The sequence below is a fragment of the Palaemon carinicauda genome, chromosome 33 (assembly GCF_036898095.1).
Source record: "Palaemon carinicauda isolate YSFRI2023 chromosome 33, ASM3689809v2, whole genome shotgun sequence".
In the NCBI taxonomy this organism is placed as follows: Eukaryota; Metazoa; Arthropoda; class Malacostraca; order Decapoda; family Palaemonidae; genus Palaemon; species Palaemon carinicauda.
The window spans coordinates 12876643-12891866 of NC_090757.1; the positions used below are offsets into that span (position 1 = coordinate 12876643).

At 42.7% G+C, this 15224-nt stretch overlaps 1 protein-coding gene across 1 annotated transcript in view; it reads left to right on the plus strand.

Moving 5' to 3' along the window:
• IleRS-m (Isoleucyl-tRNA synthetase, mitochondrial) overlaps window positions 1-15224 on the plus strand; it is a 223961-nt gene that overhangs the window by 184036 nt on the left and 24701 nt on the right. Inside the window, exon 16 of the mRNA XM_068356756.1 lies at window positions 11537-11682. Coding sequence (XP_068212857.1) covers window positions 11537-11682 — 146 coding nt within the window. The remainder of the gene's footprint in view (window positions 1-11536; window positions 11683-15224) is intronic.

Sequence of the window (15224 nt, forward strand, 5' to 3'; positions counted from 1 at the left end):
GTAACAATATTTGAAGACATTAGTAAAAATATGCATTAAAAGTTACCTCTAACAAAATGATAGTTCATTATAAATTAATGTAAATAAACATGTAAACTGGAAACATTGGGTAAGGAAGGAAGGAGAAAGGAAATATCACATTTGTTAAAAACACATACTTGTTCCGTAACCAAAATACAAACCACGCTATTTAAATAATGTATTACTTTCGGCGTAGCTGAATGACTAGCCATTAGATTTTTAACGAGGGTTAACTACCCCCTCGCTAGTTAGCGGGGGGCTAGGGGAGGGGTAGCTAGTTACCCCTCCCCCCTCACACGCCGGTGAACTGATTCACTTCGCTTTTGGCTCGGGTGATGGTCAGACGTGTCTGCTCTCACCCTCGCATTGACAGCCTTAATCTTTTTTGCTTTCTCTTTCAGTTTGTGTGTTTGGAAGTTGGCCTCTCTCCTTATCATGCGGAAATGCCCTGGTTTACCCGACCGCCCTTGTGGGACTAATATGTCGGCGATCGAGACGGACCCTCACTCCTTGTGTCCGTTCTGCAGAGGTCAACAGTGTGATAAGGATACAGTGTGCAGTGAGTGCAGGGAGTGGTCTACCTCTCAGTGGGAGAGGTTTACCCGGCGACGGAAGAAGAAGTCTAAGCGGGATCTTTCTCCTTCAAGGGTTTCCTTGAAGAAGGAAAATTCCAAGGACTGTTCTTCCGTTGCCCGAACCTCCTTCGAAGCTCCCGCTCGATCGTTCTCTCATGAGAGGCCGTCGAGTGGTAGCATAGGCCGTTCTTTTGTTGACCGACCTCGGGGTTTGGGAGAGGGAGTTGCCTCCCATAGTGAGGCAGCTCCTTCTCTTCCTCCGCGGGAGGATTTATCTGTTTCTGTTTCTGTTTATAATGATAATTTATTGCAGCTTTGGTCTTCCTTGGGGCTTAAGGGTTCACCCTCCAGGGAAGCCCTGTTTGACTTGATCCAGTTGGGCGCAGCTGTCAAACAGTCGCCGGTGATAGAGGAGGTTGACCCTCTGTCTATTGTCGACGTTGTTGTGGCAGAGGCTTCCGACGGGTCCGGTCAAACCCCTGCCTTGGGTGCTGATGTTGCTGAAGGCTCAGTTCCCCCCTCCGAACATCCTTCGAGGGAGGAGCTGAGTCCAACGGTCTCTCCTGCAGGTGATTCTCTCCCTCGGGGGAGTTCACTGATAGAAACTCCTCTTCGGAGGACCAACGATGGTGTTCCTGCTCCCAGAGGAAGTATCTGTCGCAAGGCTCGCCCTTCTCTTCTCCGTAGAGGTCTTCCTTCTCCCCACAAGGGAGTTAGGAGGCGCCTCTTCGGCTCTTAGCCCTCGCCGTCCCCCGCAGAGGATCCTCCTCGTCGTGAATCAACCGGTGCAGCCGCATCTCCCGACCTCTCTGCAGATCGTTCGCGATCTCCTACGCCTGCCAGACCTGCTGTTCCTCCTTCACCGTTCGTGGCAGCTGATGCGCAGTGGGCGCCCTCGCACCCCGTTATCCAATGGGTGCCGGTCCCTTTGGGTTAAAAGGGCTTGTCTCACAATGTGAGCAAGTCCCTTAAGTGCCAGGTTGTACCTATGCACCCACGTTCTCCTGCGCGCTCACGCGCAGATGCGCGCAAGCCTTCTCCTGTTCCTGCTGTTGCTGAGTGTCATCCTGTGCCGGAAACAACGCGCCAGTGATCTCCTATGGCAGAGTTGACATGTCAGCGCTCTCCTGCTCGCCATCGATCGCCTGCTCGCCAGTGCTCTCCTACTCGCAAGCGCTCTCCTGTGCGTCAGCGATATCCTGTACGCAAGAGATCTCCTCCTTGCCAGCGGACACCTGCGCGCCCACGATCTCCTGCGCTCCCACGATCTCCTGCGCGCCCACGATCTCCAGCTCGCCAGCGAACTTCCCCTGCGCGCCAGCGCGTAACTATGCACCATCGCTCGCCCGCACGCCCACGATCTTTGGATCTGGGTGTAGGAAGGAAGCCTCATCCTTCGCCTTCTCGCCAGTGTTCACCTGCACGCCCTCGGAACTCGCGCTTTTATTAACCCTCGGAACTCACGCTTTTGTTAACCCTCATCATCGCACTCAGTCACCTTCGCGCCCACAGGTTCCAGCTCCTACCGTGCGCACTTCCAGAGGTGGACGGGACATGACGCGCCCACGCACCCACGAGCAGTCTCCTTCACGAGCTCCTAAGCCTGCTGATCCTGCGCCCCATCTGTCTTCTCCAGATCGCGCACCTGCATGCCAGCGATCTCCGGCGCGTCCGCCCGCCCCATCGCCTGCGCGCCATCACTCTCCAGCATGCCCACGCGCCCACGAGCCTGCTCGCAGAAGATCACCTGCGCGCCCATGCGCATCCTCACCTGTGCACAGTCGCTCACCTGCTCGCCCTGCGCGCCATCGCTCTCCTGTGCGCCATCGCTCGCCTGCGCTCTGTCGTTCACCTACGCGCCGTCATTCTCCTGGTCGCCAACACTTGCCCGCGCGCCCATGCGTACCCTCGCCCGCGTGCCCATGCGCCCCCACGCCCGCACCTCCATCTCCGCGCGCCCGCGTGCATGCACATGTGCGCGAACGTTCTCCCGCGAGCAAACCTGGGATTTTTCCATTGCGCGAATGCCAGCGCGAGCCCAAGTGCGATTCCCTCCGGGTTTCGCAACGCGAGCTTCCTAGCGAGTCTTCAGGAGCGAGAGCAGTCAGGTCATCTTCTTCACGGTCGTCGTCGTCCCCCCCCCCCTTCCCCCCCGCAAGCCCTGTAGTATCTACTCCGAAGGATCGCCCGATCCCCTTCCTTCCAGCGGGAGTCTCTGACACTGCGTCTGTCAGTAAGCAGCCATGCTTTGGGTCCCTTGTCAGAGCTGTTGTCCAGGCTGTTAAGCCTGCCTTCGCTGATTTTGGTCTCAAACCAACGGCAGCTCTGACCCCACTGAAGAGGAAGAGAGGAGTAGAGATCGTGGTGACTTCTCCCAGGGTCAAACTGGCTCCTAAGAAGTCCGTAAGGAAGGCTCCTTCCCCCCCACAGACGTTCTCTCCTTCTCCTGTGGACGAAGCTTTTCCGTTCTCAGGAGAATCAACCGAGGTGAGACCTTCTCCTACCTCACCAATGGGAGAAACCCCACCGCGAGTAGGAGAATCATCCCGTGTTGGGGCGGAGAAGAGCCCTCAGACTTCGTTGCTGGAGTCCTGCATCCCTCCTAGAAGGGAACCAAAGGACTCAAAGACTATCCCGAAGTCTTCTTCCAGGATTCAACCAGAGCCAGCGAGACCCCAGGAGAACGTCCACGTGTTCCCCCAAGTAGAGCATCAGGGGACAGGAGACTTTGCTGCCAGTTCACCAGGAGAAGAGCAGTAAGAGTCAGAGCATGCCTTCTGGTAAGTCTTGACTCTGATGAGGCATCTCAACGGGTTCAAGGTCCCTGAGATCGCCCCTCGTGAGGGCAAGGACACGGTCCTGGACTGAGTCTTTGGCACTCAAAAACCCACTAAGGCCAGTGCGGCTTTGCCTTGGTCCCAAGGGGTGAAGAGTGCCAGGGATAAGGTTGAGGGCCAGCTCTCCGAAATCACCTCCTCCAGCCGTTCCACTGCTGGCAACAAGCTCCTCCCACCTCCTCGCGTCCAACAGAGGAGGTATTTTGGGATCATGGAGGAGTCTTGTTTAGCTCTTCCACTCCACCACTCTGTGGAAGAGCTTACCAGGGGAGTCTCTCTTGAGAAACTCTCCAGCCGGCAAGTAAAATTTTCAGCAACAGAGATCCTGAGTCAGGAGAAGGTCGCAAAGTGTGCCACGCAGGCCACTTCGTGGCTGGATGTCTGGCTGGGTTCTCGGGGCATCCTGCTGTGATCCGAGGATCTGTCCAAGGAGAGCACCAGGAAGGCCCTGGAGACCTTCTTCCTTTCGGGCACACGCACCATTGAGTTTCTGGCCCACCAAGTCTCGAACTTGTAGGCAAACTCGATCCTGAAGCGACGTGATGCGGTGACCGAGAGGTTCCACTCGAAGGTCCCAGACGTGGATGTCTGCAAGCTTAGACATTCTTCCCTCCTGGGAAAGAGTTTGTTTGAACCTAAGGATGTGGAACAGGCGGCTGAGAGGTGGAGAAAATCGAAGCAGGATTCTCTTCTCCAAAGGGCTCTTACAACAAAGCCCTACAAACCTCCAGCACCTCAACAACCTCGCCAGTCCAAGACGACAAAACCAGCAGCGGCAGCAAAGACGACGATGTCGAAGCAGCAGCCTTGTCAGAGACAAGAAGGGCAAAAAGTCCTCCAGGGGAGGCAAGAATCCTTGAGGGAGCAGCCGAGGCCGCAAACGCTAGGATTGGCAATCCCCCTGCATGTCCACCAGTGGGGGGATGCCTAAAAAGTTGCATCTTCAGGTGGCAGCAACTCGGGGCCGATTCCTAGACGATCTCCGTGATCAGTCAGGGATATCGCGTCCCGTTCATAACATCTCTTCCTCCCCTGACAGCGAATCCAGAGTCGTTGAGCTCCTATTGCCATGGGATCGGCAAAGGGGCTAGCCCTATGGGCAGAAGTCGAGACCATGCTGAAGAAGGATGCTCTCCAGGAGGTCGTCGATGGCTCCCCAGGCTTCTTCAGTCGACTCTTTCTTGTAAAGAAGGCGTCTGGAGGCTGGAGACCAGTCATCGACCTCTCAGCTCTGAACAAGTTTGTCAAACAAACTCTGTTTAGCATGGAGACAGCAGACACGGTCAGACTTGCAGTGAGACCGCAAGACTTCATGTGTACACTGGTTCTGAAGGACGCGTACTTCTAGATCCCAATCCATCCGTCTTCCAGGAAGTACTTAAGATTCAGCCTAGACAACAAGATCTACCAGTTCAAGGTGGTGTGTTTCGGTCTCTCCACAGCACCTCAGGTATTCACCAGAGTGTTCACCCTGATCTCTTCGTGGGCACACAGGATCGGCATCCGTCTCCTCCGTTATCTGGACAACTGGCTGATCATGGCAGACTCGGAATCGACCCTTCTTCGACACCGAGACAAGCTTCTGGGAATTTGCCAAGATCTAGGGATCATGGTAAATCTCGAGAAGTCTCTTCTGCTTCCATCTCAACGACTGGTATATCTAGGCATGATATTGGACACCAATCTCCACAAAGCCTTTCCATCAGACGACAGGATAGCAAGGCTGAGGAGGATCGCATATCCTTTCCTCAGACGAGAAGAGCTTCCAGCCCAATTATGGTTACGTCTCCTAGGTCACCTTTCCTCCTTGGCCCGTATAGTTCCAAACGGCCGCCTCAAGATGATATCCCTTCAATGGCAGCTCAAGTCCTGGTGGAATCAAGGCCACGATTCCCCGGACATTCTGGTCCCTATGGGTCCTGCGGAACGGACGGACCTTCAGTGGTGGGTGACAGACGAAAACCTCCGAAAGGGAGTGGATCTTCTCGTTCTCCCCCCGGATTTGATGCTGTTCTCGAACGCTTCAAAAGAAGGGTGGGGGCCCCACGTTCTGAACCACAGGACCCCAGTCCTATGGTCAGGATCAGTTAGTGCCTCCACATAAATCTGCTAGAGATGAAGGCCGTATATCGGGCACTTCAACAGTTCCAACAAACCCTGGCAGGTCACTCCGTGGTGGTGATGAACGACAACACCACGGTAGTGGCTTACATTAACAAGCAGGGAGGTACCTTTTCACAACAGCTATCCCATCTTGCAGTAGAGATACTGAGATGGACCAAAGTCCACTCGATTCCACTATTTGCTCGCTTCATTCCGGGTAAAAGGAATGTGCTCGCCAACAGTCTGAGCAGAGCATCGCAGATAGTGAGTACCGAGTGGTCTTTGGATCCTCTAGTAGCCAACAAAGTGGGCTACTAGAGGGGTTCCCGACGGTGGACCTGTTCGCGACAGCCTTGAACTTCAAGTTTCTGCTGTACTGTTCCCCAGTCCCGGACCCCAAGGCACTCTGGCAAGGTGCATTCCAACAACGTTGGACAATGTCCTAGACTGACCATATATACATATGACTAGCACCCAAGCCCCTCTCCACCCAAGCTAGGACCAGGGAGGGCCAGGCAATGGCTGCAGATGACTCAGCATGTGGAAATATAGGCTCCCCCAAATCCCCAATCCTTAGCTCACAAGGATGGTGAGGTTGCAGTGACCAAAGGAACTAACGAGTTTAAGCGGGACAAACCCCAGTCTGGTGATCACCAGGCAAGGACATTACCAACAGGCCACCATAAAAAAAAATCCACCTAAGCAAATTAAGTAAAAATTAACTTTACTTTCCAGAACTACAAACCCTCTAATCACAAAATTGCACCACCTGCCCAATACCTGTGACTTATTAAAACTTAAAAATTCCAGAACAGCTTCTTGTGATTACCACCATAGCTAGATATCATTTCTCTAAATGCATTAATGCACAGCAAATACTTTTCTGACATTTATCAAAGAAGCACTGTAGCAAAGAAACATCAAGAGGTAACTTCAGTAGAAACAATTCTAAAACAGACCAACACTTAAAGCCAATGCCACGACAAGAATCTACAAGCCCATTAGGTAGAATACTTATAGACAGAAATAGCCTAGAATATCAAATTGAGTTAGAAGTAAAAATAAGAATTTGCCAGCCTTAATAGACAGTAACTGTTTTAATTATGTAGAATTGAATATGACCAGTTAAGTGTTTTCAAAGACAGGCAAGTAACAATAACCTAAGGAAATAGATAAGTAATTAAACAATGCACCGTTGACAAAAGAGTAAGGACTAAAATACCACCATGCCTACAGGAAAGATTGCTTATTCTTTCTTCGTCAACATACAAACTAAAGCATATTCCACATTAGCAGATATTGGAAAGTAGATTCAAACAATTTCATTAAAATCAGTTAATTGTAATGGCCAACTCCAGATTAAGGATAATTTCACCATAATATTGCACATTTTAAAAATGATTTGCATTTTTTTTAACTATACAAACCCAAGTCATCTATATGTAGTACTGATTATTTTACTGAACTTCATCAGGAAAAAAGTTTCAAAGAAGAACTTAAAAAATTAAATTTTAAACTACCTCTAGCCATACTCGAGCACTCCAGGGCCATTGAGAGTATTTATAATTAGAAAATTAAAATTTCTAAAAATTACCTAACACTATTACTTATTCACATACCCTTTCAAGTGTTAAACTGCAAATCCCTCTTGGTATTAAACTCAATTATATTAAAGTAAAAAAATGACAAATTCGGAGATAATTTGTATTTTTCCTAACCATACAAACCTTAGCTATTTACATAGGGTATTACTTTCGGCGTAGCTGAAATAACGAGCCAATAGAATTTTAACGAGGGTTAACTACCCCCGTGCTGGTTAGCAGGGGGTAGGGAGGGGTAGCTTGCTACCCCCCCTCCTTCCCACACCAATGAAATGTCTCACTTCACTTAGAGGTAGGACTTGTCTTGGGGGACAGGACTGGCGGGCAAATATGCATAAATAGCTAAGGTTTCTATGGTTAGGAAAAATACAAATTATCTACGAATTTGTCATATCAGCCAGGTATGAAACTAAGAAGAACAGACTTTAGTTGTACAAAATAAAAGCAAACATTAATGCATGCAGCCTTAGACTTAGGACTAGGTAATAGGTTAAAGGTTTTTTGACCTCCCAAACTTCCCTATCATACTCACTCATCAAATTAAAGGGATTGTTAATAATAGACCATGGTAATTTGATAAAGAACATATATTTAATCATAATTACTCTTGTGTATGACTGCTCATTTTCAGTGTGTGAAAGGATCATATGGGTAGCATTAGTCCTGCAGGACCAGTGTACTTTCACCCTAAATGATCTCAAAATAGAGTAAACACTGATTTAAGAAATTAAACAAATAATTATTTTCATAATTAAATATATAAAAGTAAAAAGATTATAGAATATAAGTCATGTAATAAGTTTTTGTTCCTATGTGAGTAAAACCCTCTCATCTTTTTAATTGGATGTGTTTCCACACACAAGCAGGAAGGGTTGTTTAATAGTTAACAAATAAATTGAGTCGAACTAAGGGGGCCTCTAGCCAATGCAAACAAATCAATTGAGTCGAACTAAGGGGGCCTCTAGCCAATGCAATTAAAGCAAAATCCAACTTCTAGCAAATTTATCAAATGTTTGGTTACCCTCCCACAAAATATCCGAATGTTAAGATAGGATTTAAGGAATCTTGGCTAAATAAGCTGGTAATTATGCCATTCAATGCATTAGTGCAACACTTGGAAAACCCTACAGTTTCACTGAAGTAAAAGTTAAGATATTAGATAGCAAGATAGGAGAGAGGTAAAGAATATAAACTAGGGCAGCTGGGGCCCAAAAAAATGCTACAAAGACCGTGATGAGTTAGTGGCTGAGCTTGAAAGCAAAAAGAAACTCACTGTCATCCGAAATGTGATGTCATCACCCAGCTTTATCTGATACATCACCAACAACAAAAATATTCGTAACGATTCAATTGAATAAAACTTTTAAGAGCTTCTATGATCAAAAATGTTATTTCCCAAAATAAAAATGATGTTGCTTAAGGGTGCTTACTTTAGTAAGAGGAGAGATCCAGATTACCTACTCAGTCTTTGCAATCTAGATGTCTAATAGAGTGACCAGGGATGTGGAACAGCAAGTGTTTAACTGCACAAATATCTAAAGTAGTTAAAAAATTTGAGAATCTAGGAGAGGAACTCAATTCTGTAAGTGACAGTCAACATTCAGATCCTTACTAAGGGAACAGTTTAGTTATGAAAAGTAGACCCAACTATGGAAGTCAAGCTAGTGTAAGCAACCACTCAGGCAAGTCAGACTTACATTCCACAAGCAAAGGCTCGCTGGCCTTCGGAGAATAGCAAAGGAATTTAAGTAAGTCAAGATATAAAGGCTCATCGTTAATTTGACAAGTTCATATTTTATCACGTCACCGCAATAGCCAGTTGAGAGCAACTTGGTCGTCTCCTACGAGATCGTCATCAGAACAGCCACGACCTCTCAGACACCCTTGGAGTATGTGATTCATAGATTGGATGTGCTTGCCACAGGTGCACTGAGCACTTTCAGAAAGTTCCTACCTGAGCAAATTATCTTTAGCTCTTCCTACCTTTGTTCTAGCAGGATTGAGTGCAACCCGTTCATTTTGGCAGAATAAAGTACCATTTGGGAGATTTTTGCTTGGCTGAGGGATGGATTCACTTTGATGTTGATCATTCTCAGTCTATTGTCTCAATCTGTAGGTTGATAGAGATTCATTGCCAAAGCAGTCGACAGTCATTCTTGGCTGCATCCCTTGGTTGTAGTGGAGAGGAGGGTACTTGCCTGCTGTCAGACAATTGCTTCTCTCTCTCTCTCTCTCTCTCTCTACCTTACTGATTGGTTCATGTCTTATGAATGGTGGTCAAATTACTACAAGCTTGTAGATGGCTGGAAGAAGTGTTGGCTTTAGGTTGCCTGTGATGATGCAACAAGCTTAGCTGAGTTCAGAGTCAACCTTCCAAGCTTGGCAAGACCTGGACCATATGGAAGAATAGTATTCTGCTGTTGAATAGCACAGTGCTAAAGGTGACTGCATCAAGGTAACAGTGTCAGCTCCCCACTGTGAGTTTGCCAGCTTAATCAACAAACTGTTGCATCTTGACTGCTTTTTCTTTAGTTTCTCCATATGTTGTTTGAAGGAGAGTGTCCTATCTAGAGTATTCCAAGATAGACAGGTAAGTTATTTGATTCAATATCTTTACTTCCCCATATGATGTTCAGTTCTGGACTTCGTTTGCCAACCAGTTGTTTAGGTGGAAATCTCAGACTTATGTCTTTCTTGGGTTGGCATTAAGGAACCAGTTTTTGTAGTAATATGTTAGGTCCTCAAGAGGTTTATTAAGGCAGTCTTCTGTTGCTGCAAAGTTCTAGGCTTGCATAGCAATGCAAAGGTTGTTGGCATAAATTAAGTACCATACGTTTGTATATATGTTGAGTAGTATAGAAGTTAGAATAGAGCCCTGAGGGAGTCCATTCTTTTAGAGCCTCCAACTGCCATATTTACCTTCCACTTCAACAAAATAGCGCCTGTTAGTCAGAAGGGATTCTATGATGTGAATAATGGTAAAGTCTGCTTCATCCCAGCTGGCAAATGAAGCTGAATCATGGTTTAAAAGCTCGTTGCTGATTGGCTGTTGGTTCAGGCATCTTCCCCTCCCGCTGACCGACGACGAAGCAAAACATTGCATTTGTCCCCATTACATGATATTCATTTTTTCTTTATACCTCACTTAGTTTGCGTAATATCTACCTGGTTATTTGGTCACACACATATTAAAGGTAGATGATGAGTATTACCTTGAAAAAAATATCCATATCTTAAACAAATATACGAAAAAATATGAGTTGAAGCGAAACGAAGACTGAAAAACTTTAAACAACTTTTTTTATATGCTGTTTTTTACTTACAAATGTTATGTAAACATAAATAAAAATAGGTGGGATTTGCTGAAAAAATCCTTGTGAATGTCATGAATGCAAGGAAGGAAAATAATGGAATTTCAATTTAATAATTAGTTTGGTATCAAAGTCTCATTAACATCAAGAAATATCAATTATAAAGTCTAAAGTTTCACATTTTAAAGAGCTTTATTAAACAATCTAGAGTCCCATAGTTCAAATTCTATTTTGAGGTGAATTATTAAAAGTAATCTAGACCATGTTAGTAGATCTTAACCATGGTATATTACTTTTAAATTAAATTTTTCCTATATTTCTGTCACTGGTGTCCCACCTCTATTAGAGTGTGGGAGTCTGCAATGTAAACATCAGGGCCAGTTCATAGGAATAACTAGCATTTTAATTATTAATTTTTTTATTTCTGTACTGTGCTCATCTGAAGATCATATGCTGTACATGTTCACTTCCTTGTGGTGTCAAGAGAATGTGGATAATTTCTACTTTGAAGTTGCAGTCAAAGAGACAGGCGCATCAGTTACCACTTACTGCTTGAATGTTTCTTTGTTTAGTAAGGACATGTGATTTTGTTTTTGAAGGGAAGGAAAATTTCAAAATTCAAAAATTTTGTTGGTAAACATTGATTAAACTAAGTTTCTGGAAAGAAGCAATATGAACATCAGGGGAAGTTCATAGAAATAATGAGATGAAGATAACTAATTTTTTTTTTAGAATTGATATCCCACTGTGCTTACTATTTTGAAGTTGATATGTTTTTGGAATTTCTGTGAGTGCTACCAAAAGTTCATTGAATCATTCCTTCGGTATAATAGCATTGCTTTCTGACTTTTACTTCCCATATATTTTCATTTGTCTAATTTACAAGTACATCCTTTGGATAAGGCCTTAAAAAGTCTATAAATATATTTTGTAGGCCTCATGAAACTTGCATTTTAATATTAGGAATGATCGGAGGGTTAAACTAATTTTGACTTCTAACCACTTACGATTTCTGAAAAGTTATGTTCTTAAAAATTATTTGAATACCTTAAGAAATTGTATACAACACATATATTTAAAATTTTCAGGTTATACTGTGATTCTCGCTGGAGTCCTAGAAGGATTTCTGCAATGGTTGTTCTACAAAATCTTTTAAATCATTTGTTATTAACCTTGGCACCAGTTTTACCACATCTCACAGAAGAGATTACTTTGCATCATCCTGTAAATAAAGGTATGTAAAATAATTATAATGTGCAGTACTATGTCATGCTTCAGTTATGTGGAGGGATTTTGTTTTTTTAATATTATTTTACCGTAGAACACTTGGATATAAGAGCTAACTTCATGTGAAGTTTTTACAAAGCCTTTATAACCAAAAACTTAAAAAATAGGTTGCTTTTGTAGAATGAATATTTTTTTGCAAAAATTTCGGACACAGACTCCCATTATTCACCAGTAGTCTTTAAAAGTCAAAACAGAAATTTTCTCCTAAATAAATAATTATTTCATAATTATTGGGTCAAATGATGTTGAACTTATATATCTTTAAAAGGAAAAGATACATTTATATGTAGAACTAAGAAATACTTTTGTATTGTGTATATATATATATATATATATATATATATATATATATATATATATATATATATATATATATATATATATATATATATATATATATATATGCCCTCTGTGGCCGCGGGGGCATATAAAAATTAGAATAGCGCCAACGTTATCCCTGCATGTCGTAAGAGGCGACTAAAAGGGACGGGACGAGGGGGCTGGGAACCCCCTCTCCTGTATCTACATCTTGTGAGACAGCAACAAAGAGATGGAGCTGGGGGGAGAGTGACTGCTCCCCGCACTCTAGTTTTGGGGTAGATGTCGGCTACCCCCCAAAATTGGGGGAAGTGCTTTGGTATATGTATGTGACGTATATATATATATATATATATATATATATATATATATATATATATATATATATATATATATATATATATATATATATATATATATATATATATATATATACATATATATATATATATATATATATATATATACAAGTATATATATATAAGTATATATATATATATATATATATATATATATATATATATATATATATATATATATATATATATATATATATATATACAGTATATACATTTTTTTTTTTTTTAAATATGTAGTATAGTGAACCCTCGCTACTTCGCGGTTCGACCATCACGGATTCACCACTTCGCGGATTTTTTTCATAACGCATGTATATACATATACAGTATCGCGGATTTTCCGGAAATTTCGAAAATACCGCGATGTGACCGATGGTACGAGATTGGAGAAAGTGAGGAAAATTGAATCATGATTGATTTTCAATATAAATGAAACTTTGAGGAGCAACAAAGATATCATTTGTTAGAGAGATAGAGAGAGGTAAGGAATGGGAGGTAGTGAAAAGTAGCCCACAGAGAGAGAGAGGTAGAGGTAGAGAGAGAGAGAGAGAGGTAGAGAGAGAGAGGGGTAGAGAGAGAGTGAGAGAGAGTGTGTGTGTGTGTGTGTGTGTGTGTGTGTTGATTTAATTGTAATAAACAAAAAAATTTGATAGGTTATAACACATTGGTGCTTATGTAATATCAACTGAATACTGTAGACGGTTTGAATAAATTAAGAAATGGTATAAATGATACTTTGATAGTGTATTCGTACACTCTCAAGAGCGGCAGCTAGATGTCAGCTGATCTAATCACAGCCAAAAGTAAAACAAAAAGAAGTCGACAATACTCTCGATTTTTAAAACACCGGAAATTTAAAAACAAAAGTACACGCTTTCTTAATGTGTAATTAACTCGAGTAGCAATTTTCTAGAATAAAATGATGTTTCCCCAAAATAGTGGTTTGCTGATGAAATCGGATGCCGTATTTTTAGCAACGATTGAAATGGATGTAAACTCGGCATAATTTTTTCGTTTCGTATTTAATTGACACTAAGAAAACTAATTTTAGTTTTTTCATCCATATGTAAGTATTGTATAACACAAAGAGAGAGAGAGAGAGAGAGAGAGAGAGAGAGAGAGAGAGAGAGAGAGAGAGAGAAGAGAGAGAGAGAGAGAGAGAGAGAGAGAGAGAGAATGAGAATCAGCTGTTGTAATTGAATGCCGTGTTTTTGTTTCGTGAGAATTTCATCGCCACGACTATAACAACAACATACTGTACTGAACTTTACAGTATTACTACTGTAATATGATAAAGTAAAATATTTGTAATAACCTATTTTATATGAAATGGGGCTATTTATTTTGTTTAAAATTTACATTTACGTACGTAAAACAACTCTCTCTCTCTCTCTCTCTCTCTCTCTCTCTCTCTCTCTCTCTCTCTCTCTCTCTCTCTCTCTCTCTCTCTCTCTCTCTCGTAAATTGTTTTCCTGCTTTGCTACGTATGTATGATTTTATATAGATACGGTAAATAATATTTGTAATAACATATTTTCTAAAAGCTTTTACTGTAAGATCATTATTTATCACTTTCATCATGCGCGTTAAATGCCTCCGTTTGTTTACTGAGCATACTTTATGACGCCGTCATTTCAGGCGGCGTCATAAAGAAAAACATTCCATTTGGAAGTCCTAAGAAAAATTAAGTAAAACATTGGTAATAACAAAATCAACATACTGTACTGAATAATCAATATAATCATGCAAAAACTAATCTATACACAGATGTGTAAATGCGCTTGTTTCTTCATTATGATCAGAGAAACGTAAACAAAACATTGGTTGCCATTTTTTATCTGCTTTTTGGCGTGTTTAGGAAACGCATGATATAAAATCGCCTTTAATATTTGTGCCTGTTTTAGTTTAGGGTACTGTAGTACATGCATTAAGTGTTCTGTGCATTAAAGGGTAGTTTGTTAACAGTACTACGTACAAGGGAAGGTTTTAAAAGTCTGAATATACATGTTAAATAAATAGGTGAATATGGTGTCACTACTTTGCGGATTTTCACCTATTGCGGTCGGGTCTGGAACCTATCTACCGCGATAAACGAGGGTTCACTGTATACTAACACCAAGTATGTTATTATAGGTAATTTATTTTAGTTCATCATGTGAATACTGTATATTCTTTTAAAATTAACAGTAATCACAGACTTTCATAGTAATTCTTCCCATAGTAGACTCCCCATATGTATTAGAGAACAGGAATTGGATATCACGGAAATTACAATACATTATAGGTTATGATTAAAAACAATAAATATAATGGAATATGGATAATTAATGGTTAATAAAAATAGTAGGTACTGAAAAAAAACTCAAAACAAACTATGGTACTTAACATTGGTAAAGGTGAAGAAGCAGCGTCAGTCATGTTGAATTAACGACAATCACTTGCGAAAACACCGAGCACAAACAAATTAAGTCTTTGCGGGCAAGTCCAAAACAGAAGGATGCCCTAGAAGGCGTTCGTGTGGGTGACGGTGGCGTGGTACAAGTGTGGTTTCTGGGGTCTTTGTTACGGCCCTTCCCTTTGATGAAGGAGTTATCTAATTGGAAGACAGCCTGTGAATAGTGGTTTTCACACGCCCCTGATGTATACACGACACTCACGAGGTGCCCGCGCGAGGGTAGTAACCTCTGCATTCCATGCTTTTATTTTTCTCTGGTATATTTGGAAGATTTATATCAGAAAAGGTAGAAAGAAGGACTTTTCACCGGGCGTCACAGGTCTCTCCCCAGAAATAGATTTTTCCTTCGTCAAAATC